The sequence below is a fragment of the Pyxicephalus adspersus genome, chromosome 4 (genome assembly GCF_032062135.1).
Source record: "Pyxicephalus adspersus chromosome 4, UCB_Pads_2.0, whole genome shotgun sequence".
NCBI lineage: Eukaryota > Metazoa > Chordata > Amphibia > Anura > Pyxicephalidae > Pyxicephalus > Pyxicephalus adspersus.
In genome coordinates this window covers 119,894,702-119,919,226 of record NC_092861.1, presented here as the reverse complement: position 1 = coordinate 119,919,226, position 24,525 = coordinate 119,894,702, and the positions used below count along the sequence as shown (strand labels likewise).

The 24,525-nt window shown below is 34.8% G+C and overlaps 1 protein-coding gene across 1 annotated transcript in view; it reads right to left on the bottom strand.

Moving 5' to 3' along the window:
- The window catches only part of NPHP1 (nephrocystin 1), a 37,685-nt gene continuing 13,160 nt past the window's right edge, over positions 1 to 24,525 (bottom strand). Inside the window, exons 5-21 of the mRNA XM_072409473.1 lie at positions 23,717 to 23,844; positions 22,163 to 22,355; positions 21,268 to 21,369; positions 20,784 to 20,896; positions 20,073 to 20,124; positions 19,881 to 19,965; positions 18,785 to 18,879; positions 15,375 to 15,503; positions 14,759 to 14,833; positions 14,079 to 14,189; positions 12,940 to 13,022; positions 11,426 to 11,502; positions 10,506 to 10,605; positions 9,587 to 9,699; positions 3,089 to 3,162; positions 1,367 to 1,411; positions 1 to 499 (exon numbers count right to left, since the gene is read on the bottom strand). Of these exons, the coding sequence (XP_072265574.1) occupies positions 221 to 499; positions 1,367 to 1,411; positions 3,089 to 3,162; positions 9,587 to 9,699; positions 10,506 to 10,605; positions 11,426 to 11,502; positions 12,940 to 13,022; positions 14,079 to 14,189; positions 14,759 to 14,833; positions 15,375 to 15,503; positions 18,785 to 18,879; positions 19,881 to 19,965; positions 20,073 to 20,124; positions 20,784 to 20,896; positions 21,268 to 21,369; positions 22,163 to 22,355; positions 23,717 to 23,844 (1,854 nt within the window). The 3' untranslated portion in view covers positions 1 to 220. The remainder of the gene's footprint in view (positions 500 to 1,366; positions 1,412 to 3,088; positions 3,163 to 9,586; positions 9,700 to 10,505; positions 10,606 to 11,425; positions 11,503 to 12,939; positions 13,023 to 14,078; positions 14,190 to 14,758; positions 14,834 to 15,374; positions 15,504 to 18,784; positions 18,880 to 19,880; positions 19,966 to 20,072; positions 20,125 to 20,783; positions 20,897 to 21,267; positions 21,370 to 22,162; positions 22,356 to 23,716; positions 23,845 to 24,525) is intronic.

Sequence of the window (24,525 nt, the reverse complement as noted above, 5' to 3'; positions counted from 1 at the left end):
CATATTTAAAAATCACTTTTTAATGATGTGTACAAAAAAAGAACAAACTTTTGCTATATTAATATTTTTATATAATACTTTTAATATCAATTATATAAAAAAAACAACATAACATTGATGCACATTAGATAAATATATATATATTTATATCATATTCATTTTTAAAAAGTAAATTTCAAAAATGCAGAACAGCACACGTATAATTATCATGTCCACAGACTCATACAGTGGGTACAGATGTCCTCGCTGCATCAAGAAAGTCATAAGTTATCTCTGACATATCAAAAGGCTTGTGAAGAATATCGGGAGACAGCAGGTAATGCAGCGCTCCATCCTTCTCCCTGTTTTGCCTTAGGAAATCAGCAATAGTTTTCCAGCGTGCAATTTCTGTTTCATCATCTGCCCATCTGGGCCCCTGGAGGAACGTTGATTGTAGGAGAGGGTAAGCTGTGTCATGGTACACCTGGATAAATGCGTTCTTTAGGAATTCTGGATCCCTCTGTAAATGAATGTTAAGGTAAGTATATAACTGAATACTGTATGATTTTAATGCATTTATTCCTGCTGGCTTGGTTTCTTGTTTTTTCAAAATACTTTTTTTTTCAAAATACTAAATAAAAAAAAAAAGACCTTTTTCAAAACTATACACAGCAGGCCATAGCCAAGGGACAACACACAAAGTAAAAAATAAGGGTATGCAAAATTTAAAAGAGGGTACTTTCATTATTTTTTTTATCACTATGTTCTATTTAATGTTTCTGATCTTCTGTGATCAACATGCTTTCATAACAAATTGACCAAATCTAACAAGTATTTCTCACAAATTCTAGTTAAGTGGTATTGATCTTTCATACTGAAGGGCTTATTTACAGTGGTTCCCCAAAGCCACCAAAAAACTTCCAACTTTTTTTTAGTTTAGAACAGCCAGAATAGTAACTTGTGTCTTGTCTGGTAGCTAAGGATTATTGCACTTTGCAAAAGGCATTTTACATTTACACACATTTTGTCTCATGAATGATCCATCATTTGAAACATTGGCCCTGACTTATTAAAGTTCTCCAAGGCTGGAGAAGATAAACTTTTAACAGTGAAGCTGGGTGATCCAGCAAACCTGGAATGGATCTGGTCCAGGATTGAAAACATTGACTAACAAATAGCAAATTACTTAAGAAATCCATTTCAGGTATCCTGGATCACCCAGCTTCACAGATGAAAGTGTATCCTCTCCAGCCTTGAGGAGCTTTAATAAATCAAGCCCAGTAAGTGTGTGTGTGTATATATATATATATATTAAGTGTGTGTGTCATATAAAGAAATAGGTACAATAGTACAAAAAGGCAAGACTATGAAGGTGAAATTGTTTTACCTTTTCTGACCTCCTTAGAGATGTCTGTTTTTCAGCCCATCCGCTCTGAAAGGTAGACAATAAAAATGTAATTTTTTTTTTCCTTATTGTTTTGACACTAACATTCTGAGTAGTATCCAGAACTTTATCTCTGATGTTAAATTTGCTTCTTGTTTTTTTTTTTTTTTGTAAAATCTTCTTTTTTTTCTTATTCCTTTTCTTTTCTTTTCTTTGTTTCTCAATAAAAATGTTTCTACATTTGCAACATTTGTATTTTTTACACTTATTGCCTGAAAACAATGTTCTTTAAAAATGCAAAGATAAACATAATGTTCATACTTAAGTATAAAACTATATAGCAGGACTCCCTAATAAATAAAAGTGATTACCTTATGTGGAAGAAATATTACATGTTATAGATTTTATATCAGTTAGAAGTAAAACAAATCTCTTTAATTGATGTTGTGTTTCACCTATCGGCATCTAATGGGTATATTGAGAGCATTAAAACGCTACACAATAGAATAAAGAAAAATCAAGAAAAAACGAGTAAGGTTATATAATTGTGAATATTATGTGATGTGTATGTAATAAATAAAATATACCCCTGAAAAAGTGGAAAGGCAAAATGCATTAGCTTAAAAGACTTTACTTTTTTGTTTATCTTGGATTTCAGGGAATTCGCTGTATAGCTAATGGTCATACATTGAATGGGATGTGACCCACCACTTTTTGAAACTCTGAACTTTTTTAATTTTGATGCATGTTTATATCACCTTATTTATACACTTATGGTATTTATTACAAGTAAATTTACCACCTATAAAACTCTTTCTTTCTGTCTTTTATATTCATATAGATTTTATTTGGTGTTTTACAAGCATGTTACAATAATTGGTCACTTAGTGTATCCATGTAATCAAACCTATAAGCATAACCATATTGCAAATAGCAGAAATATTACCTGCTTTAGATTTTTTATGCTTTTTAACAAGCCTTTTACAATAATTGGTCACTGAGGTTTTGAGGACTTAATAGAAAGCTTTACCAGTGAACATGACAAATGAATAGGTAACTTTTAATAACATGAAATGAAAGAAATGATGACATGAAAATATGCTTTATCATTATTAAAGTAGAGTTGTTTAGAAGGCATAAGAGAAGTAAAGGAAGTGATGCTCCACTGATGTACTTTTGTCTGATTAATGTAAAGGGACTGCTTTTAGAGGTAACTGTGGCTTCCATTGATTGCTATTAGGCTCTGAGGAAGGTAAGAGGTCTCCATGGGCCCTGAAAGGCTTTTGCTTTTTTGTTGCTTTTGGGGGATACATTGGGCGATACCTATTTATATCTGTTTGTCAGATTGCCTGAAATCCCAAGTTAAACAGCTACCATATACAGATCTAAATGATACAGAATACAAATACAAAAATAAAACTCAAGGAAATATGTTCAGAGCTGCGGTAAAAAAATACAAAACATGGGGCCTGATTTATTAAAGCTCTCCAACATCGAAGAGGATATACTGTCAGAGAGAACCTGGGTGATCCTGAAACCTTGGAATGGATCTGGTCCAGGACTGAAAACCTTGTGCTGCTTTAGGTAGTTGTACCTAATATAATAGGTATTCTTGCATCCAGCAATATATTTTGTGATACATTTGTAAATTATTACTGTTTACAAATGTTTCCATAAGAGAACTAAAATGTTTATAAACTGTGACAATCTGTCCCATGCACTTACCCTTAAAGCATCCATGATATCGGGCTGCTCTGTTAGCCTGGGAAATGTGGCCAGCAGTGGACTGCAAATTAAATCTGAAATGAAGATCAACATAAGTCAAATCAGGGCTTTGTACCAGTGTTCCTAAAATAATAATAATAATGTATTTATAATGTTAGTTTTAGAAAACCAGTAACTTTTAAATGTATGTAGGTTTTCCTTATAGGCAACAAAAGGTTGCTTTAGGTGCATATTTGAAGTCTCTGAAACACTTCATGGTTGCTTAAGCTTTGCTTTGTTTTAGTTTTAATGAAGTAGGCTTCCTTACCCTGTGACAAATCCACATTTCCTTATACTGTACTATAATAATATGGAATTGAAGCAAAGCAAAGCTGGAGCATGCCACGTTTTGCTTACATTGAAAGCTTTGATACTTTTTCAAAGCCAATAAAGACAAGGTCTTATCATCAGCACATAATCATGTCTAGTGAACTAAACTGTTACTTTTCATTTTCAAAAAAAAAAAAAAACAAGTGTTTGGTTTGCAGTGTTCTATCCAAATATTTTTTGGAGTGCCGAGTGGGAAGAAGCTGTAGGCTGTCCATGTATTTTGACCACCCAAAAACAGCCGGGTGGTTACTAAAACTTGCCAGGTGGGGCACCTGGCGTAAAGGGCCACCAAACACTGGTTTGGCTATATTTAAAAAACACGCAGCAAACTGTATACGTATATTTAAAAAAAATACAATTTCCTTTTTTACACACCATAAGCTTTACTTTTATCTCACACTGTATAACATATTACTATTTGAGGCACTTTTAATATTTAAGGGATTTGTACTGCTCAACATTTTCTGTTTTCTTATTGCAATTAGTGGTACCAAATGATCTGTTTTTATGTCCTAGATAGAATATTGGACCAACTAAGGATCCTTGTATTACCTTCTTTTGGCATCTCCCCAGTGTTGGGTAGTTAGAGTCACCTAAATGTCTATACTTAAGAAAGTGAAAATTACCTTGCTAGATCTGGCTATATTACTGTGGAATTACAGACATAGAATATTTATGATGCAGCATTTTCTTAAGATGCAGAAAAGTGACAGAATTCTTTATCTGTATACGTGTTCCTGGTCTGTGACTAGAAGGAAGCCAAATTATCATTATGTCAGTCAGGAAACTAGCTTTCCTAAACTAACCCATTTTCTCATTAACGTATAATAGAGTGCTGTGCACAATAGGCATCCATAATACAAAACATGGGGCCTGATTTATTAAAGCTCTCTGAAGCTGGAAGGGATACACCTTATTCAGTAAAGTTGGGTGATCCAGCAAACCTGGAATAGATTTCTTCAAAGGTTTTTGCTAGCAAATGTTTTGAATCATGAACCAGATCCATTCTAGCCGTGGATAGCTTTAATAAATCAGGCCTATTATGTAGTGCAGGGGGAAAGTGTTGGAAAGTGAGTTTTGTTCAAAAGTAGAAAAATCCAAAATTATGTTTTATTTGAAATGTGCAAAATTTTGGCTACATTTAGCATAGATTTAGCACACATTTACTAATGATTATTATTGCTCCTTCATTTTCTCTCAACATTTATCAGCCAGCTTAGTAACTTCAGTGCATGCTGCTGTTGAATACTGTTATTCAAAGCAAGCAACAGCTTCCGTTAAGGCCCTTCTTTTATAAGTCCTTAAGTAAATACCTGTGTATTTTAGAACCTTTGATCTGTTTGTTTTATTGTATTTGCTTGTGGAGACAGATCTTAATCCGCATCATTTGTAAACATTTTAGTGAAGCCATAACAACATGGTATGGCACAGAAGAAAGCCATAATTCTCCACCCTGAAAAGGTAAAACCACATTCTGGAGTGGCATCCTTGCAACCCTAAACAACATATTTTATATTTCTGGTTAATAATCCCTTTTCAGATTGAGAAACCATTCTCAGACATCTGTAGACAGTCTAGAGAAGTTTCTGGAACTTTTATTATATAGGGGAATCCTTGAAATAACTTCCAGGTCCTCAGGTAACCCATGATAAAATTACTATTTCCTCACAGCTCACAGCACTCATTAGTTTGACATTTTTAAAATAGTGAAACCCTTAAAATACCTTTTAGGTCTTAGAGAATCCCTGCTATAATTATTATCCACAGCTCACAGTACATTAGTGTTATGGACAGTGGGAAAAATGTCACCCTTACAGATAGCCAAAAAGATGTTGGTGACAGTGGTAATTGACCTCAGAGGCACAAACTGCTCATTACCTAAAGAAGCCCTAGTAACCTCTAAGGAATCCTGCTTAAAAACACTGGGCTAGAGTTTAAACATACTGTAAGCCACAGACATATGAAAACTTTTTATCTTTAAAGAGGCAAAAACAAAATAAAATAGGCAAATTTCTTAAAAACACTAGACAAATATGTCTACATATAATTAGGTACTTTAAATGTATAAACAATATAAGCAATGCTATTACCTCTATGCCCCTTCCCCCTTTAACACAACTTCAAAACAAGAATCAAAGAGGCTGTAACCTGCATATTTGCACAATCCTATAGGTCAAAATACATCAAACAATGATAAGCAATAGGAAATGCATGATCATAAAAGATAACCAATACTATAAATAGGTGAATACACAGAAATATATTTTTAAATAATAATGTGGTTAACTGATTGTCACAAATATATTTATTAAATGCAAAATATTGCTAAATATTAGATTTACTGCCAGTGGCAACAAGACAGGTTAGTCATGTAAATTTAACTGCATGACTGTGCATTAGGAATATGAATATTTTTAGTTTTTTCCATGCATACACTGATCAGACTAAACAATAAAACCAATGAAAAGTGAAGAGAATAACATTAATTTTCATGTTACAATGCCACCTGGAAAGGGGGGAAAGAAATATTAGGCAGCAAGCAATCACTCCTTGAAGGTGATCTGTTTGAAGACAAATTATGAAGAAGTCACAGTTTCTGTAAGAACTCCTAATACAGATTACATATCTGCCTTCAGTTGGCTAAGTACAAGGTTGAGACAGGGTCTCTTTAAATAGGACTAAAGTTTCCACAAAATTTGCGATCAGGCAGGGCTTTATTGCAGAAAGGGACAGACAATGTCCTTTTTGCAACAGGCATTCTTACCTGCCTGATAACTCCGTGAAACTGTCAAAACTGCTGAAATATGCATGCCCAACTCAGCGCTGGTTGCCAGGATATCCCGCAATTCCAGTTTCTCCTGTGCTTGCCCAGACTGAATGAACTCCTTTGTAACTGCACAGGAGTTACATCATACTGGCCCAGCTAATCAAGATGGCCCAAAATCGCAACTAGGAAGAGAAGAAGGAAGAAGACGGTGTCATTCTGCAGCAGAACGGGGACAGATGAGTTTAACAGGAATTAGTTCCTCTTTAACTGTTCAGGTATGTGTACTACTTTTACAAACTCTGTTGTAAAGGGCCACCAAAGTAGGTTCTATAAGGACAACAACTAAGTTGGGACAAGACCATATTTTAACCTCCCAAGAGGTAACCCCGAGTGTGACTCGGGGTAGAAAAAAGTTGCTAAAAGTGATAACCCTGAGTCACACTCGGGGTAAGTAAACCTATGGGAAGGATAGTAAATAGAGCGCTTACCTAATCCGCCGGCGTCCCGTGCCGTCCATCGACGCGATCTCCGCCTTCTTTCTTCTTCCTCTGGCCAGCTTCTGCATCCGATGAGTCACCGGGGAGTTCCCGGTGACGTTAGTGTGTGTGTACGTTGCCGGCGGGGCGGGAAATTCAAAATCCATTTGTATTGCATTCAATACAAAATAACTGTATTGAATTGCAATACATTGGATTTATATGTGTAAAAGCAGTACATTGTTTTTAAGAACATTTATTTTACAGTATATATATTAGTATGAGTATAATGTGTATTTTTTTTTTAAAAATGTAAAAAAAAATTTTTTAAATATTTAGATTTTTTATTGTATTCAATTTATTGTTTTTACATGATTTTGTGTTTCAAACTTTATTATACTCATACTATTAAATCATACGGTAAAATAAATTTTCATGAAAAACAATGTACAGCGTTTAGACCTATAAAACCGGAAAGAAATGAACCGCTAGGGAGGTTAATGGTCTTGCTGAGGCATAATCAGCCTTGTAGGCATAGTTAAACTTTATCCAGACTTGCTATGTTTATTCAAATGTACTTTTTTATTGGCCACAAGAAGAACATGATTATAGAAAAGTTTTAGGAGAGTTCAGTAGCAGTTTAAAGGCCTCACTGGGTTGTGAGTCATCATGGCATGCCACAAACATAAAAAATACACCAAAAATAATTCATTAAATCACCAAAGAAATCCCTACTATAATTCTCACTGAATGACGAAATGCTGACAAGAATGTGTACAAAACAATGTTGATTAGGTGCATTTAACTAATAGAGACTTTGTAAATGATTTTGGTTCATGCCAACTAAGTGCTATAGGTATCTTAATCTACCATGCACCCACCCTCTGGAAGTAGCTTCTCTCCCAGATTGGACTAAAATATAGTGAATGCAGGAATTTAATAAGGAAAGCAGAAATAATATTTATGATGCCTACTGCCTGTCTGTGACATATTTTACATTTCCTAGCTATCGTTATTCAGGAAAAATGACCCTTTTACCCTTTTAAAGGTTCAAATTTTTGGAATCAATCGGAATCAACACATGGTAATTTTATTTTAAAACTTAACATTCTAAATGGACAACATGGAGAAACAGTCAAGTTGTCTATTCAGAACAAAGTGGCAGTACTTTCTGATATATCAGCTCCAAAATATGCTTACCCATTTATGTAACATTCACTGTATCGCTAAATGTCCATTAGACAAACCTGAACAGTGATGAAGAAGTACACATCAGTACTACAGAAGGAAGCAAAATTATACTTTACGCCTTTATAACAGAACATACACTTGTTCATTTTGAGGCAGTGTGACTCCTAGAAAGCCAACAGTTCCTAAACCAAACCAGATTTGGAGTTTTGATTATTTGTTATTATTGCAGTAAAAGAGAATATTTTTGCATCAGATGAAACAATATTTACAATTATTAAACCTGACATGTACCATACTATTATGAAGGCATCCCAATCTCTCCAATCCCTGCATATAGTTTGTGTCAGATAGGGCTTAAAACTAAGCTGGGTGAAAAATTGGTTCACTTTGGAGAGATTTCCTCTAATTTATTGTTCATCTTTAGTAACAGGAAGCAAAGAAAAATATCCCTGGTGGGGTGAAGAGATAAAATAATCTGTTAAGGGTTTTACCCTTCCCTGCTCCATACAGAAGTGTAGCAGCATTTTTTGGGTTGGATATTCACTTGAAGGAACAGTGAGTATTACTTTTTGCGATGTGGTAAGTCAATATTTCCAAGCCAGTTTTTTAAACCCACAACTAATGTATTATTTGTTCAAGCACCTAGTGTAATTATAATTTGGTTATTAAAAATGTAGGATTGCATTTAGTTAGATTCTGTACATGTATTTGAGACTAATTATAAATTCCATAGTAGTACAGCTATTTTAATAACATACCTACTTGGGATGTTTTAACAATGCTGTACAGGTACCTAATTTTACCCTATGTTCTTTGCATGTAATAGGTTACTGAATAAACGACCACTTTACCTCCACCGCTAAGTGCTATCCCTTGATCTGCATACATATAACAGTCCTATATTGATCAAGCTTCTCTCCCGTACTAAAAATGAATACTTTGATTTCACTGCAAACTTTACGATCCTGACAGTGGGCCTGATTTATTAAAGCTCTCCAAGGCTGAAGAGAATACATTTTTATCAGTGAAGCTGGGTGATCCAGCAAACCTGGAATGGATTTTTTTTTAGCTGTTAGCAAATGTGTTCAATGTTGGACCAAATCCATTCCAGGTTTTTTTAAATCACCCAGCTTCACTGATGAAAGTGTACCCTCTTTATTTCTTTCCTCCATAGCCTTATTGTCCTTGGCCCACCACTTTTATTCATTAGATATCAGTTCTTTCAATTTTGAAGGCTTAGATACCATGTGGGCATACCTAGGGTTATCAACATGACTATGCAATCTGCCTAGGAATGCCTGCTCTACCCAAATAACACCCACTCATCAAGACATTTTGATATTTGCATGAATTTTCCCAAGAACCAGCCCATTGTTTGTTCGTGGCATTGGGTAAGAAACGGAGACATAAAAAAAATGCAATAAAAAGTTCTTTTAGACTGTCAATGGGGGTGCAGGGTAGGCAAAATATAAGCATATTTAATAATTAGTTGACTCCAGCATTGAGGTTTCATAACATAATAACAGTGTTTCCAGACAGTGAGCAGAGCAGGGAGAGCTCACTACAAATGGTTCTATATACTATTATTCACTAGTATATAGCAGTTTTATTAAGGTAAGGCCTAGAAAGTAAATAAAACAAGACTATAATTCCGATAAACTAAATGTTTAGTAAAAGAAGAGAAAAAATGCCTACCCATATTCTGCATGTTGGCTCTCTCCTTATGAAGAACATCACCAAGGATTTGCCGGTAAAAGACCAACAATGGTATATGGCACATGCTGCCGACTAAAGTCTCTGGAAGAAAACTACAAGAGCAAGATAAAAAAATAAATCAGTTATGCAGATACAACTGATATATTTGATCTAAACAAATTAATATTTATCTATGGAAAAACAAATAAAAATACAGATTTTTAATACAATGCCAGAAGGTAAATAAAAAAAGAGATAATATTATTTGAGCTATAAGACAACAGTCAGATTTTTATTTTGCAGAATCTGTAGCAGAAAAACAATGACTGCAAATGGTTGCAATGGAAAACACAGACACAATTTTATATTAAATATACAGTGACGTTTTTATAAATCAGTGAATAGGACATTTTTTATACTTTCACTGTAGGAAAATCTTCCTGCTGGATGGGTTTTTCATATACAATGAATGCTTTTCCACCAATGAATGTTTGATAATTGTCACATACACTAAACATGCCCAAAGAGTTACCTGTTTGGTATAGAATATTCAATATTTAGCGTTTAAACATCAAAATAAAAAAGTTGGCTAAATTTGCAATTATCCCCTTATTTTTGGACAAAGAATCGGTATTTTTGCAGCCATACTTGCAACTGCTTAAATTTGTTTAACAGCATGTTAATGGGAGAAATAATGTTCAGCTCCAGACAAGACGCTAAATACAGCATGAATACATATTTACATATATATATATACAAATATATACAGAAGGCTCAGAAAATTAGCACTGCAGCTTATCTATCTAACTGGCTCCTAATGTTGGTCATCCCTCTTCCAATTTGAGCCCTTGGACAGGAGAGTAATATCAAGACTAGAGTTCAGCTTTATTATGGTTTTAGGGTCAGCTCAGTCACAAACCTTAACATTTCTCTATTTCTTCTGTTCACGGATCTAAGTTTTACAAGAAGCCGCGGCTGTCTTCTGTGGATCAACATTTGATTAAAGACTCCACTGTTTGCTAGAGAATAACATAAATTTAAATAAAGAATTAAAACAATAAAAGTCTGAAGTATTGCAACCTAAATGCCCATGGTTAAAACTCTATTAAAACTCTACTGGTTTAATGTATCTGCAATAACAATGTTTTTCTTCTAAACTGTATATTAATTTACTCAATGTAACCTACCACTTGCCTGCTGCTATAAAAGAATAAATGCACTTCTAGTACAGGTATCCTTTTCTGCCTATGTCTTCTTCATCACCAGCACATTTGATCACAAATCCTATAGAACTTACAGTTAGTTTGGTAAAATTTGCCTAGGGCCCCACAATCCTCTCCATTCTGCATAGTACCTATTATCTATGAAGATGAGCTTTCTGTTTAAAGCAGCATACATGTACAGCATGTAGAATGCAAAAGACTTTAGAGGTGTGTTGGTGTAGTGCACAGCAGGCTGTAGAGTGGATTGTTACACATACGCTTTATATAATATAAGGTTGGTATGGCAGCTCTCAGTTCCCTGTTGGGAAAATAGAGCCAGGTAAGGATGCCCTTAAGTGCATTAAAAATGCTTTAAATACATTAAAACAAACTTTGTGACAAGTCCTATAATGAGCACCAAAGAATTCCAGCCATAGAAAATGTTTTGAAAGCAATCTAATACAGGGCGTGATGTATATAAAGGATGCCTAAATATATTGTTAAACAAAGCAACCAACCTGTCCCCAAATTACAGCCTGTCTCTTACCCAGAGTTAAAAAAGGGCTCTGGAATGAGACGGGGGAAGGCCATTTGTGCCCCTCTTAACTCATAAAAGTACAATCTTATCAATACTGACCTCGCCTTGATATGGATGGATCTACCTCAACTCCTTGTTCATGAGGAGTACCCCCATTTAATGTCAGTTCATATGTCCTGTTAAATAAAAAAAAAATCAACTACTGAATACTAGAGAGCACAGTGTACATAAAATGTATAAAACAAATAAAAAAAAAAGATATATGAAGCTACAACGAACAAGATCGCATATAAAAAAAAAATAGTACAAACAAAAATGATGTTGTCTAAAGCAACTAACTACATTCTATTGGACATGTTTGTAATGTCGGATCTGATACTGCAAGCAGCTTCTCCAATTATAAAGGGATGATAAATAGCTGAAATATAGCATACAAAAGTGATGATTACTCATGAATATTTTGCATTGCAATTTGTCATCATCCAAACATTTCTTTGTTGGATACAACATTGCACCAATGTATTTTATGATCCAATTCAAATAAAGTATTTTGTATTACATGGCAGTTAAAGAGTTGTTATAAACTAATAAAATAATAAATGCAGCAACAACAACTCGAGAAATATATAGCATTGTAGAAATGTATAGAGTGTTTATGTAAGAATCTAAATTTTTAATCACTTACACTACTACTGTACATTTTACACAAGTGAAATCAAATAGATAATATGTTACTAAATAACTTTAATAACTATAGATAGCTATTTGTTGTCTCTACAAACTAAGTAAAACATTTTTGAAAAATACAGGATTACAATTAAGAAGAATAAAACTTTATTACATTTTGTTTTGGTTGCAACATAAGATTAATGCCAAAAGTAGCTAAACTCTACGTGGGTATTGCAGAGAAAGGTATCTATAAACTCCTAGATTGTAAGCTTTTTGGGGCGGGGTCCTCTCCCCCTTCTGTGTCACTGTTTGTATGTGTCTGTCATTGACAACCCCTATTCAACGTACAGCGCTGCGTAATATGTTGCCGTTATATAAACCCTGTTTGTTATTATTATTAATAATAATAATAACAATATTAATTTGGTCAAAGACAGAATAACAAGAATCAAAGGAATGAATGAAAAATCTAAAATTGCCGCCCTGAATCATCCTATTTAAATCTTTTACATGGAGACCAGCAAACTTCAAGTGCAAACTAATGCCAATGTATAAAATATTGTCTAACAATGCCCTGTGAAAAAGGATTTAAAGACAGTTAACAAGTCAGTAGCTGATTTAATCCAGCAGTCTCTAATAAATAGGAAAATACTAGTTTTGTAAACTATACTATGTGTATAAGGAATTTGGACAACAAGAAAAAGCTCCCAGTGTAAAGTACCATAAACCCCACTACAGTTAGTGTAAAAACTTTATCTTTCTGTGCCTGCAGTTATACAGCTATCCTGCCACTGCATCCAAGATTTAGAAGTAAACGAAGTTGATAATCAAATCAAATAAAAAAAGATTTAATACTTGGAGGGGGATCTTCTGTGCTGTGCAAACACTTACAATTAGAATAATAAAATTACTATCAGAAACATTATGTGGAGCAAGTATCTTACCTTGAAGGTATTGGAATGCCATTTACATCAAAGAGTTTTAAGAAAGCCCAGCCACAGCTTAGTTCTCCCCTTTCACCTGTAGACTTTAAAACATTAAAAAATTCCATGGTATAAATGCAGAGTATAAGACACAGAGAAAGCAAAAGAGCTATAGAGGTCACATAGCAGTAATTTTGATGTAGGATGTTTTTTACAGTATGTGCACAACAAGTTTCTTACTAGTTTGCATATTGGTATATATTTGTGCCCTGTCTGTTATAAAATGAAGAAGGTTTTCACACTAAAATTGCATAGGAATCTATTTCTGCCACTGAAACACAGGCCTGTAAACTTCACACAAGGAAATGTTTGAGGGAATGACTGATTCCCTGTTTTAAGAATGTAGCCCATAGTTTTTTTTTTTCTTCATAAAGAACTACACAAAAAAAAACTATTTGTACACATGCAGGGTTGTGAAAAAATATTACAGAAAATACAATATAATTTATTATGGTCTGGAAATGCCATTATCCCTCCAGATTTAGGGAGCCTAATAATACATTTGGCAAGTCTAGAGGAATCTGAGTGCCACAAATATTGTAGAACCTCAGAGCAAAATTTTACCTGAAGTTAAAATGGAAGCTGAGTAGGTAGTGTATATACCAAGTATAGCTATCTAGGCATCACATTTATTTTCAATGCATCTATAAAACCAGGAGTAAGTATTTTGCTTCCAATACTGAAGATCCTTAAAATTATAAAGACCTACATCTTTATTGAAAAGATGCTAAGCAACTAGTACTGTGGTGTCAGGATGGCTCGAAGACCATTCTTGACCAGTAATAAAGGTAAGGCATGTACACTATTTGCCTGTGAATGTGACAAACCCTTTTAAAAGGTTCACTAAAAAACATATTGCATCCACTGTATGATTACAGCTATGAAACCAATGCTAAAGAGAAGTCAAACAGAATATTTTCATTTACAATTTAATAGTCTTGAATGCAATGATCATTTGGGACAGCAACTAGCTCAAACCTAATAAATAAACAATAATCCCAGTTATGCCATGGACATGGTTTATGGTATCCTAACTGACATACTTGGTAAGAAGATCCTAATCACGCAAAACAATCATAAAATGTGAAAATAAAACTTACACTGCGGAGATAAGTAACTCCTACTTCAAACAAAATCCCTATCTCGGGTGACTGACTGGCAGACCTCACAAAACAGTCCCCATCCAAAATGCTGGGAAGAATGCCTGTAACCTGTATGAACAAATAACAAATGTAAACAAAGAAATTCTTACAACCACATATAAAAAGGCAATTCTTAGAATAATATGTAGCAATAAACTAAGGTCTTCCAATTTACCCTAAATCAAAAATCAAGGCGTTATTTAGAATAATACCACAGCCAACCAATACCTTAAATTTGGAATAAATTTAAAAAAACTAAAAAATGGATACAAAAAAATAAATGCTTCATGTGCTAGAATATACCTTCATACAGTGAGATCTATATTTTCCCAAATAGAGCTGACAAAAATAGAAGCTTTGCTTTAGAAAATGTAAGACTCACCAATGTAAATTATATAGAAAATATGATATTGTGATATTTTAATGGTTTATTGCACAAATACAATAATATATATATATATATATATACATATATATATATCATAATTTAAATTAATTGAAAGTTAAGTTGATAAATTTGACAGTAAACATATGGAAGATTGTAATATAAAGTAGAAGGCATGGTTTTAAAACACATATAACAAAAACCTAATAAACCAATAGTAAAAATTACATAAAATAGTATTATGTATACTCACCCTAGGAGAAAAAGTCCAAGTTTTGGAGTTTTTGGGTAGCCATGTAGCTCTTACTGTGTGAATGTTACCTAAGACCTGACAATACAAAAATTTGCAAACATTGTTTTTTGGTTTAATTTCTTTAGCATGGACATATTCAGGACCTATTTTTCTGAACGAATGGATAATTTGTTAGTATGTTGAAAAATTCTAGAATGTGTAATGGTGTCCCCCCACCATTTTAGAGGAGGTTGATAGTTAACAATCATCCAACCGCTATTGTTATACTATTGGTATACTATTGTACTGCTTCCCTAACCCCTGGAGAACAGAATATTTTGTGAAACAGTTATTGCTGCAGTTTTTTTTTTTTTAAAGTAAATTTTTAAGTTGTAAAGAATTCCATTTGATGTAAAACAAACTCACAACCACAGTGCTTATCAACTTATCAGAACCATTGTTGGTGCTTGAAGGTATGGCTGGTTATGTTGGTGCTGAAGATTTCCCTTTATCCAAACATAGATGGCTGGGGTGTGACTGCATATATGATCAATAGAACATTAAAATATGCAAAACACGATACTCATTTATCACCATAACCTGTATGGTTATACCAAATGATACACAGTATACTTACCCTTATGCCATCAAACAAGCAAAGTCGAACATGTCTGCTTAGAATCTGAATACTTGCTCCAGGCAGTGGTATCATCTTACAACTCCATAATGTCAAAACTAATGAGACCCTGGTAGGCAGAGGCTGGATCTGCAGAAATAAAGTCATACACTTACTTGATATGATACAGATCAGAGCATAGGCAAGAGGAAAACTTTGTATGGAATGTTCAGAGTCAACTAGGAAAAAACTGCACGATCAAAACAGTACACTAAAAGGTTTATCATAACATTATTGAGTGACCTTGTTGTCTATCCAATAACTAAGATAGGAATATATAATATTACTTCATCTAAAGCTACTACACTAAAAAAGGGAGCACCACCTCATGGTATATAAAACAAAACTATACAATATGTATTCTCTAAAAGGAAACACACCCAAGAATATATGAGGGCTGATTTAATAAAGTTTTCCAGGGCTGGAAAGGATACACTTTCATCAGTGAAGCTGGGAGATCCAGCAAACCTGCAATGTATCTGGTGCAGGATTGAAAACATTAGCTAACAAATATCAAATAACTTTTAAGAAATCCATTCCAGGTTTGCTGGATCACCCAGCTTCACTAAAGAAAGTGTATCCTATCCAGCCTTGGAGAGCTTTAACAAATCAGGCCCACTGGCTTCAATAATGGGACTCGATTCTGACCATTTGTAAATATGATAGCTAACTAACTAAACTGTATCATCTAAGGCAATGTTTCCCAATCAGGGTTCAATGAAACCCTAGGGTTTCTCCAGAGGTTGCTAGGGGTTACTTGAGTGATGGGCAATGTGTTCCTCTCAGGTTAGTTTAAGTGACACCAATCATTTTCTTGACTATCTGTAAGGTTGACATTCATCCCATTTGCTAGCAAAGTAAGCATTCTTCCTACTGACCACCACACATACATACTGGGGAGTTGTGCATGCATGGATCAAGAGTATTTGGGTTCCATGTACAAACACAAATACTTTGTCACTATCTACATTTGATTCCCTGTTCACTTTCCATCACAGAGATTGAGCAGATATCTGAACACTGGTCTAGCATGACACAATTCTGACACATTTTAAAGGAATTTTGTTGACTAGGAATGCATTATGCTATAGGAAATAGCTTCTTTATCACCACTGAAACTATGAGAAATGTAATACTATAATGAGACACAGCAAAAACATCAGCTGAGCTGTAGGAAACCATCTTCATTGCCAAATATTTTACATCATCAACAATGACGACAATTTACTTTATTCTGATCATTTCATACACATTTCCTTTTTCCTATCAGCTTAGTTAGTGTGGTAAAACAATCTAGATTCCTTATAGCAATTAATTCTCAGATATAAATGTGCCTTATTAAAGAGGATTGTAAAGAACTTTATATTGTACTGTAATGTATTGCAACAGCAGGGTTTGTAGATGGGAAGCTGTTATTAGGGAGAGCTCAGCAACTGCAACCTTCGTGTTTCTCTTAGGAATCGGTCACATGTGAAGCTAGTCTATAGAGTTGTAGGGGAAAAAAACAAAGGGCCTGATCTATTAAAGCTTTCCAAGGCTGGAGAAGATACACGTTCATTAGTGAGGCAGGGTGAAACATGGAATTGATTTTCTAAAAGTCTTTAGCTATTTGTTAGCAAATGTTTTTGATTCTGGACCAGATCCATTCCAGGATTGCTGGATCACCCAGCTTCACTGGTTATTAAGTCAGTTAAGTCATAATAACATCAAGAAAGCAGAACTTTTACTTTTAAACATTTAGGCTTGGTCTACACCAGAGGTCGGCAAACTTCGGCTATTAGGTCAGATAGTTTGTTCCGGCCTAACGCCCCCTGGCCGATCTGGCCTAATGCAGGATGGCAACCCGCGGCATTGGAGCCACAGGTTGCCGGCTGGGATTAGGTCGGAACAAACTACTGGAGCCGCATGTGGCTCCCTGAAGGGAATTCCCTCTTCTCCGCAATGCACACGGAGGAGAGGGAATGTTCCCTATTTACCCCGTCAGCGGAAGTGTTATCGTCGGAAGGAATTCCCATTGGGGGGGTTCCTGGCGGGGGGGCAGAGCCATTAGGGCGGAGAGAGTCCAGCCTAGTGTGCTTCTGCCCATTCTGAAATGCCCTAGTGGCCAAAAAAGTTTTTTATGCACTTTTACAAGTGTTTTACATTAGCGTATTCCCTTTCAGGGAATGAGTACAGCATTACATAAAACCCTTACTGAATTCCCTGAAAGGGTTAAAAAAAATTGTAAAATTAAGACGAGGCTTTGATGTTAAAGTAATTTAATAATGTGTGTGTTTTGTGTAACTTTTAAACTTTTGTTTTTTTAGGTTTTCCCACAATGAAAGGATGAATTCCACGGCTGCATTCATGACATGAGCACAGTCGTGGGACTCCTGACAGTGTGGGATCCCCGGGCACTAGAGGGCAAATGAGGACAAGTCTCCCCATTCACCTCTAGTGCTCCGTCATTGGCTGAGAAAAGGGAAACCCTGATGACAACTCAAGCGTCACCCAGGCTTCCAGATACCAAAGTCCTGCTAAAATGCTTAAAAAAGCCCCCATCGTTTTCAATGGAAGCTTCCATAAAAAGCCTAAAAACACTTGTAAAGGACTCCATTGAATTCAATGGGAGCTTTTCAAGCGTTTACCTGCGTTTACCTTGCATTTTAATTTTTAAAACGTTGCAAGGGACGTTAACTATAACACTCAAAAACGTACGTCTGTGTAGACTAAGCCTTACAAAGGATTACAGTTTTACAGGATCTGTAGTTCTACCCTGTACTGTCATCAATGTTTGTTTCAAAATTTTTTTTTTTTTGTGTATCTGTTGTTTCAAAGCTATTTGCCCATGTCAAATATTGTTCAAATATGTTAAATTGTGTAAAATGTATTTGTCCAAAACCCAATAAAAAGATTGAAAAGCAAAATTATTTGTAGCTAGAAAGAGCCCCATCTTCCTAGTTCCTACTTTGTTTTATATGCACAAATGTACTGTTTATCTATTATGGGGAATAATACAGTAATGTAGGCAACTATGTGGGAACAACTGCTACTAAATACAGAGAGTTGCCACTCTTACATTATGTTAAAAATGCTACAGGAGACGCCCATCTGCAATGTCACTGATGACTTCCAAGCCTGTAACTTGTTAATGAGCACTTGGTCACACATTGTCCTGCCCACTGCTTTTTGCATTGATAGTACTGCCTCTGTCACTGCAGGCCTCCCATTGTGTACTGAGGTGTCTGAGAGGGGGAGCGTGTATGATACAAATAAGTAAGGAGGAGGCTTAATCTGGGAAGGTAAAGGAAGCAGTTGCATAATAGAAAATTGGATTTAGTATTTGTGTAGACTGTCTTGGAGAAATTGTACTTTAAAAGAACAAAACTTACACCTCCTCTTTCCGAGTCCCATAATAAATCCTTAAAAGCAAGCTGAGAAGTAGTAAGTTCAGGCTGGAGATACCTGCTTGACTTGTACTGATCACCTGCATATGGAAACATATAATTATATTTACTTTGTATATATACACAATAGTGGCAACAAAATGTGAATATTTCCCAGTACTGCTTATGAAATGTAAAGTTCATTAGTAAAACTAACTTACTACTCACTAATATCTAAACATCTGTTAGGAGTATTTTGCATGCTCTGTAAGTTACTATGAGCATAGGCATAAAGTGAAACCCTGCAAACATCTTGCAAACCACAGAAGAAAAATAACAGTCACATCAGCTACTAGCAATCAATTCAACCAATCTTTTTTTCAGTGTACCAGCTCAAACAGGGGTATTGATGGGTTGCTAAGGGCTATTGCATATAACAGTCATTGCAATTTGTTTTACTGCTTTACTGAGCAAGTCTACATTTGTTGTCAAACATGAACCTTTAAAAAATTGTAGTTTCAGGCTATTACAATGGCTAATGTTTACCTATATAATGTTTTTTTTTTTTTTTGGCTCAGTCATGGTTATACCATGCTACGTAAGCATGAAGTAGCAGATCATATAATCTGTGCCTGTGGTTAATTGCCATCTAAATGTAGCCTCCGGACATCTGCACACCTCCTATAAACTGAATGTGTTTAAAGCTCTTGCCACTCCTAAAACATCTAACACTAGTACAAAAAAAGCAATAGTTAAACAAAGATCAGACAGTATAGTATAATATATGTCACCTACTATCCTTCTTCTCTGTTATTTAAATAGCTGAATTCTAAAGAACAGAAAAGTGCACTTTGCTAAAGGTCAAGTACACAAACAATCATCACTGCCCTTCCAACAACTTTCCTTGTATTATATTCAGCAACTCTGACTTCCTGAGACACAAGCTACTAGTCCGAGGCAAAACAGAAGCGGCAAGTAATCATAAGCTTTGCTTACTTTTACTTGCTGAAGACAGCTTCTCAATGGCCTAAATGAACAAAATACATATAAGTATCAGTTATGTTAATTACAATTCAGATTAAACCATTCAATTCCACAGTACCCTCTTCCAAGAGCTGGGCTAAGGTTGATGATCGAAAGCCAGCGGGGATTGTACCCATAGTGGTCAATGCATCAGTGGCATTCATCTGAAAAAGAAAAATAATTGGTAGTTCAAAACAAAAGCACATAAGTTAATTTCCAAGGTAATATTATAGTGGATGAAACAGACAGCAGGATCCTGTAGGTCACCTACCTCTTGTAACCTCTTGGAGGCACTCAGCAGTGAAATTGCATCAGCTTCTGGTCTAACATGGAAATGATATTAGAAACACTAAATAGGATTTAGCATGATATAATATATTGTAAATTACAAAGACAAGATATATTTTCCAATTTTTCACATTAGCAATACAGGCATATAATGTGTAAACTGAAATAGACATACACTTGTTAGGGATAGGATCAACATAGGTAATTAAAAAATAACATATTTACAACAGTGATGTGGAGCTAAAATAACTTAAAAATATAGCACTGGATTCTGTCAGAAATCTTTTGTCCTGTAATTTCTTGTGGACTGAAACTAAGTAATGTATTTGGCTTTTTTAGATGCCTTCAATCATGCAACAAACTCTACGTAATAGAGAAGAGACAAGGAGGTGCTTGTAGTCCTAACCTAGGGTGACAATATTCTTCCTTTACTGGTAAAGAGCAAAAAGTAAGCCTTGTCAACCTAGTACACAAAGTTTCTAATGCTGCCACTGCATCAAAATAGTCAAAAGACTGGAAAAGCTGCAATGTAAATTTTTTTTTTTTAGGTTTAGTTTCTCTGATCTGTAGAGCAGCTTTACTTCTAAAAATAAGAATTTCAATGCATCTTCCAAAGTGTACATACAATTATACTACTTATTCGAAAATTCTACGTGGGGGGCAAATTACATATTACTAACAATATTCAGCTCACCTCTTGGTATTGTCAGTAGCCTCCTCAGCTGCTTCTTCTTCTTCATCATCCTCCTCTTCTTCTTCACTTTCCACCTCATTGGGATTAGGGCTGTGACTGCCTCCACTGTACACCTGCAAAATAAAAAAAAAAATAAAGAAACCAAATCAATCATATGCGATAATAAAATGACCAATATATTACCTTTGTAAGGGCATAGTAAACAGAAATTCATTTTCAGTGAACATTTTTGATCAGAACTATTTAGCATGTCTCATTTATTGTATTATTTCTTTCTTTTTGTATTGCCTAAAGCAACCAATCAGATTCCACTTAGCACTCTTTTACTGCATAATTGAAATGATAAGAATATACATCCAATACTATGAGACATTTAAAATAATAAATTAAACTATTTCAGGTATCAAATATGCAATATAAAGAATGTTATTGCTTTACAACAATATCAGGGAAACAACCCCGAAGAATATAACTAATAACTCACTTGCAAGTAGGTCTTTGGTACAAGACCCCTGACTCCCTTGGAGTTCTGGGCCACCCACCAACCATCAGGCTTCTTGTCCAGGATCTGCAATACTTCCCCTTTCTATAAACCCAAAAAAACAGTACTCAGAAACTAATGTAATAACAAACAATGTAATATTTTTAGAATTTTTGCAACATAATAATAAAAAATAAAGCCTTGTTTTATTCCCATATTCCTGCAGTGTGGACTCCTACATACATTGACACTGTTGAACATTCAATCTGTGTTTGGTATGAGTGTGTCAATTGCGGACAGGAGACTCTGCAGGGAAAATGGAGATTGTGAGTGCAGGAAAAGGATTAATGGGAGAGGCAAATGTGGTAGAGTTAGAAATTTCCTGCAACCTTTTATATTATCAACTTTGTAGATAAGTAGAAGTATTACAGACTGTAAGGAATGCGTACACTATTTGTAGAAAAGAAGTAGTAACATGCTGCAACCTTGCAGTAAAAATATGACTTTTTAAGATCACAGTGCTCACTTAATTAAATGGCCAGGCAGGTATAAATCAAAGCACACATTAGGTTTTGCAGTAATAACTACAAGACTGACAGGAGATTTGTAACTGTCAAATCAGCAAGCCAGGGTATGTAAATATTATTATTAATTAGTATATACATAGGCTTCTACAGCATAACCATAGTAATGCAAGTATTGAGGAATATTGCAATCAACTTTGTAATTTCTGAGTTCATATGGATTTAAATGTACTTTGTACCTTGGACTCTATGTGAAATTCCTTGCATCATAGAATACTTTCCTTTAAATAATGTATTTATTACATTTCTTTATTTCCTGCCTCAACCTAAATAAAGTAATGATTATTAGAGGCAAAACAAAAAAAAATATGTACTTTAAAAGTCAGATCTTCTTTTTGTTGGGCTTGGAAATCTCCCAAGGTGATAAACTCTTTGGCAGTAAAGTCCAACTCTTCTTCCTCCTCATCTTCCTCCTCTTCTTCATCATCCTCGTCATTATCCTGATCTTCTTCTTCTTCTTCTTCTTCTTCCTCCTCTTCACTTTCTTCTTCATCTTCACTAGCTTCTCTTAAAAAGACATATAATAACTGAAATCATTAGTTTCCAATTAAAAATACCATATCAACATGTCTTGTTTGAATCAAATTTAGTTTTGTTTCAGGCGTTCAAATGTTTTATTTAATAATCTATTTACTGTTAATATCATCCATAAATTAGTACTGGCCCCCTTACATTTCAACTGGTCATCCCATAAAAGTTAAGAATACTTTGTTTCCTTTGGAAAAGGTTACAAAGAAAACAGAACAACCGTTAAATGAGTCCATGCGCTGGAATTAGTGAAGCCTCCTCTCTCCACTATGCCATTGTTAAAGCATTTTTCATTGTCTTCATTTTTTCAAATTATTTTGGTTTGAAGAAATTGACTGGCTGTTGAAAGCACATAAATGTTGGCCTGGCCTAGGTTGTTGAAATTCTAATAGTGGTAAAGACTCCCTATTCTAATACCGGAAGGACTATTGAATCAATAATATCAGACTGTTGGCTGTTCCTTCTGAAAAAAGCCCATGCCAAATATTTTTTCATCTATATATGTAAACTGTTCCCAAAATCCACTTACACATTACAGCATCTCATGTGCCCTGTGTTATAGTGAACGTCTTAGTTCGAAAGAGTTTATCTACAAATGTCACTAATTAGTTAGCAGGTGAACAATTTTCTATTATAAAAAAGCTATTTTGGATGTGAAAAGGTGGCAGGAATACCTAGCATCATTACATCAACTACACCATCCTGTTAAAATAATATTAGTACTTTATTTACAGAAGAACTTTGGCACTCTGGAAAAGAATCATATATGTTTGGTACTTTATATCAATGTTTCTCAATCAGGGTTTCACCAGGGTGTTCTTAAGAAATTATTAATTTGTGCCATCTCAAGTGACACCTTTGATTATTTTGGCATTATCTGCATTGGTTAAAATACTTTTCACTTACCAGCAAAAAAAAAAAAGGGGGCATTTTGTCCACTGTCCACCATGTTAATATACTAGGAGCTGTGGATGTAGCCCTTATACAAAGGGTTACCCTGAAGATCTGAATCATATTTCAAAGGTTACTACAAAAAAAAAGTTAAGAAAGATTGTTCTATATAAAACTATTTAAAGGGTCAGCCCAGCCAAAACTGGTTTTTATTTTGGTAGATGCTAGAGGGTTAAACTATCCAATCATTTCTTATAAATATCTATTCATCTTGCCAATGAGATAGCTGTTGTTTGGGTTACTGGGTCTGCACACCTTCTGTTATCATTATGACAGGTTTCTGGTGGGTATTTGTTCCACCGATTTGTTGTCAACATTTTCCTAATCTGTATGGTTTAAATGACAGAATTTTTACCTATAATGTACTTTAGTCAATCTATTCAACTTACTTTAGATCTCCATCACCCTGAATTAAAGTCCTTGAAAGATTTTTCAGTTGTTGAGATAGCTGTGTTAATCTCCGATCTTCATCTTCTTTCCTCTGGTCATAATTGCCAACAGGAGCAGGCTCATCAGCCTGACAAAAGGACAAAGAAAAAATAGATAAAATAAAATATTAGTTATCTTTATAAAATAAAGAGTGCTTTACCCTGACCACATGCATAAAACATAAACAAAATCTACAGTTAGGTCCATAAATATTTTTTTATGAGACAACTTTTTTCTAATTTTGGTTCTGTACATTACCACAATAAATTTTAAATGAAACAACTCAGATGCAGTTAAACTGCAGACTTTCAGCTTTAATTCAGTGGGTTGAACAAAAAGATTGCATAAAAATGTGAGGAACTAAATCCTTTTTAAACACAATCACTTCATTTCAGGGGCTCAAAAGTAATTGTACAATTGACTCAAAGGTTATTTCATATGCTGGTATGCTGGTATGCTGGTGTGGGCAATTCCTTTGGTATGTCGTTATCAATTAAGCAGATAAAAGGCCTGGAGTTGATTTGGGGGGGGAGGGTGCTTGTATGTGGAAGATTTTGCTGTGAACAGACAACATGCATTCAAAGGAGCTCTCCATGCAGGTGAAACAAGTCATCCTTAGGCTGCAAAAACAGAAAAAACCCATCCAAGAAATTGGTACAATATTAGGAGTGGCAAAATCCACAGTTTGGTACATCATGAGAAAGAAACAAAGCACTGGTGAACTCAGCAACGCCAAAAGACCTGGACGTCCACGGAAGACACGGAACAG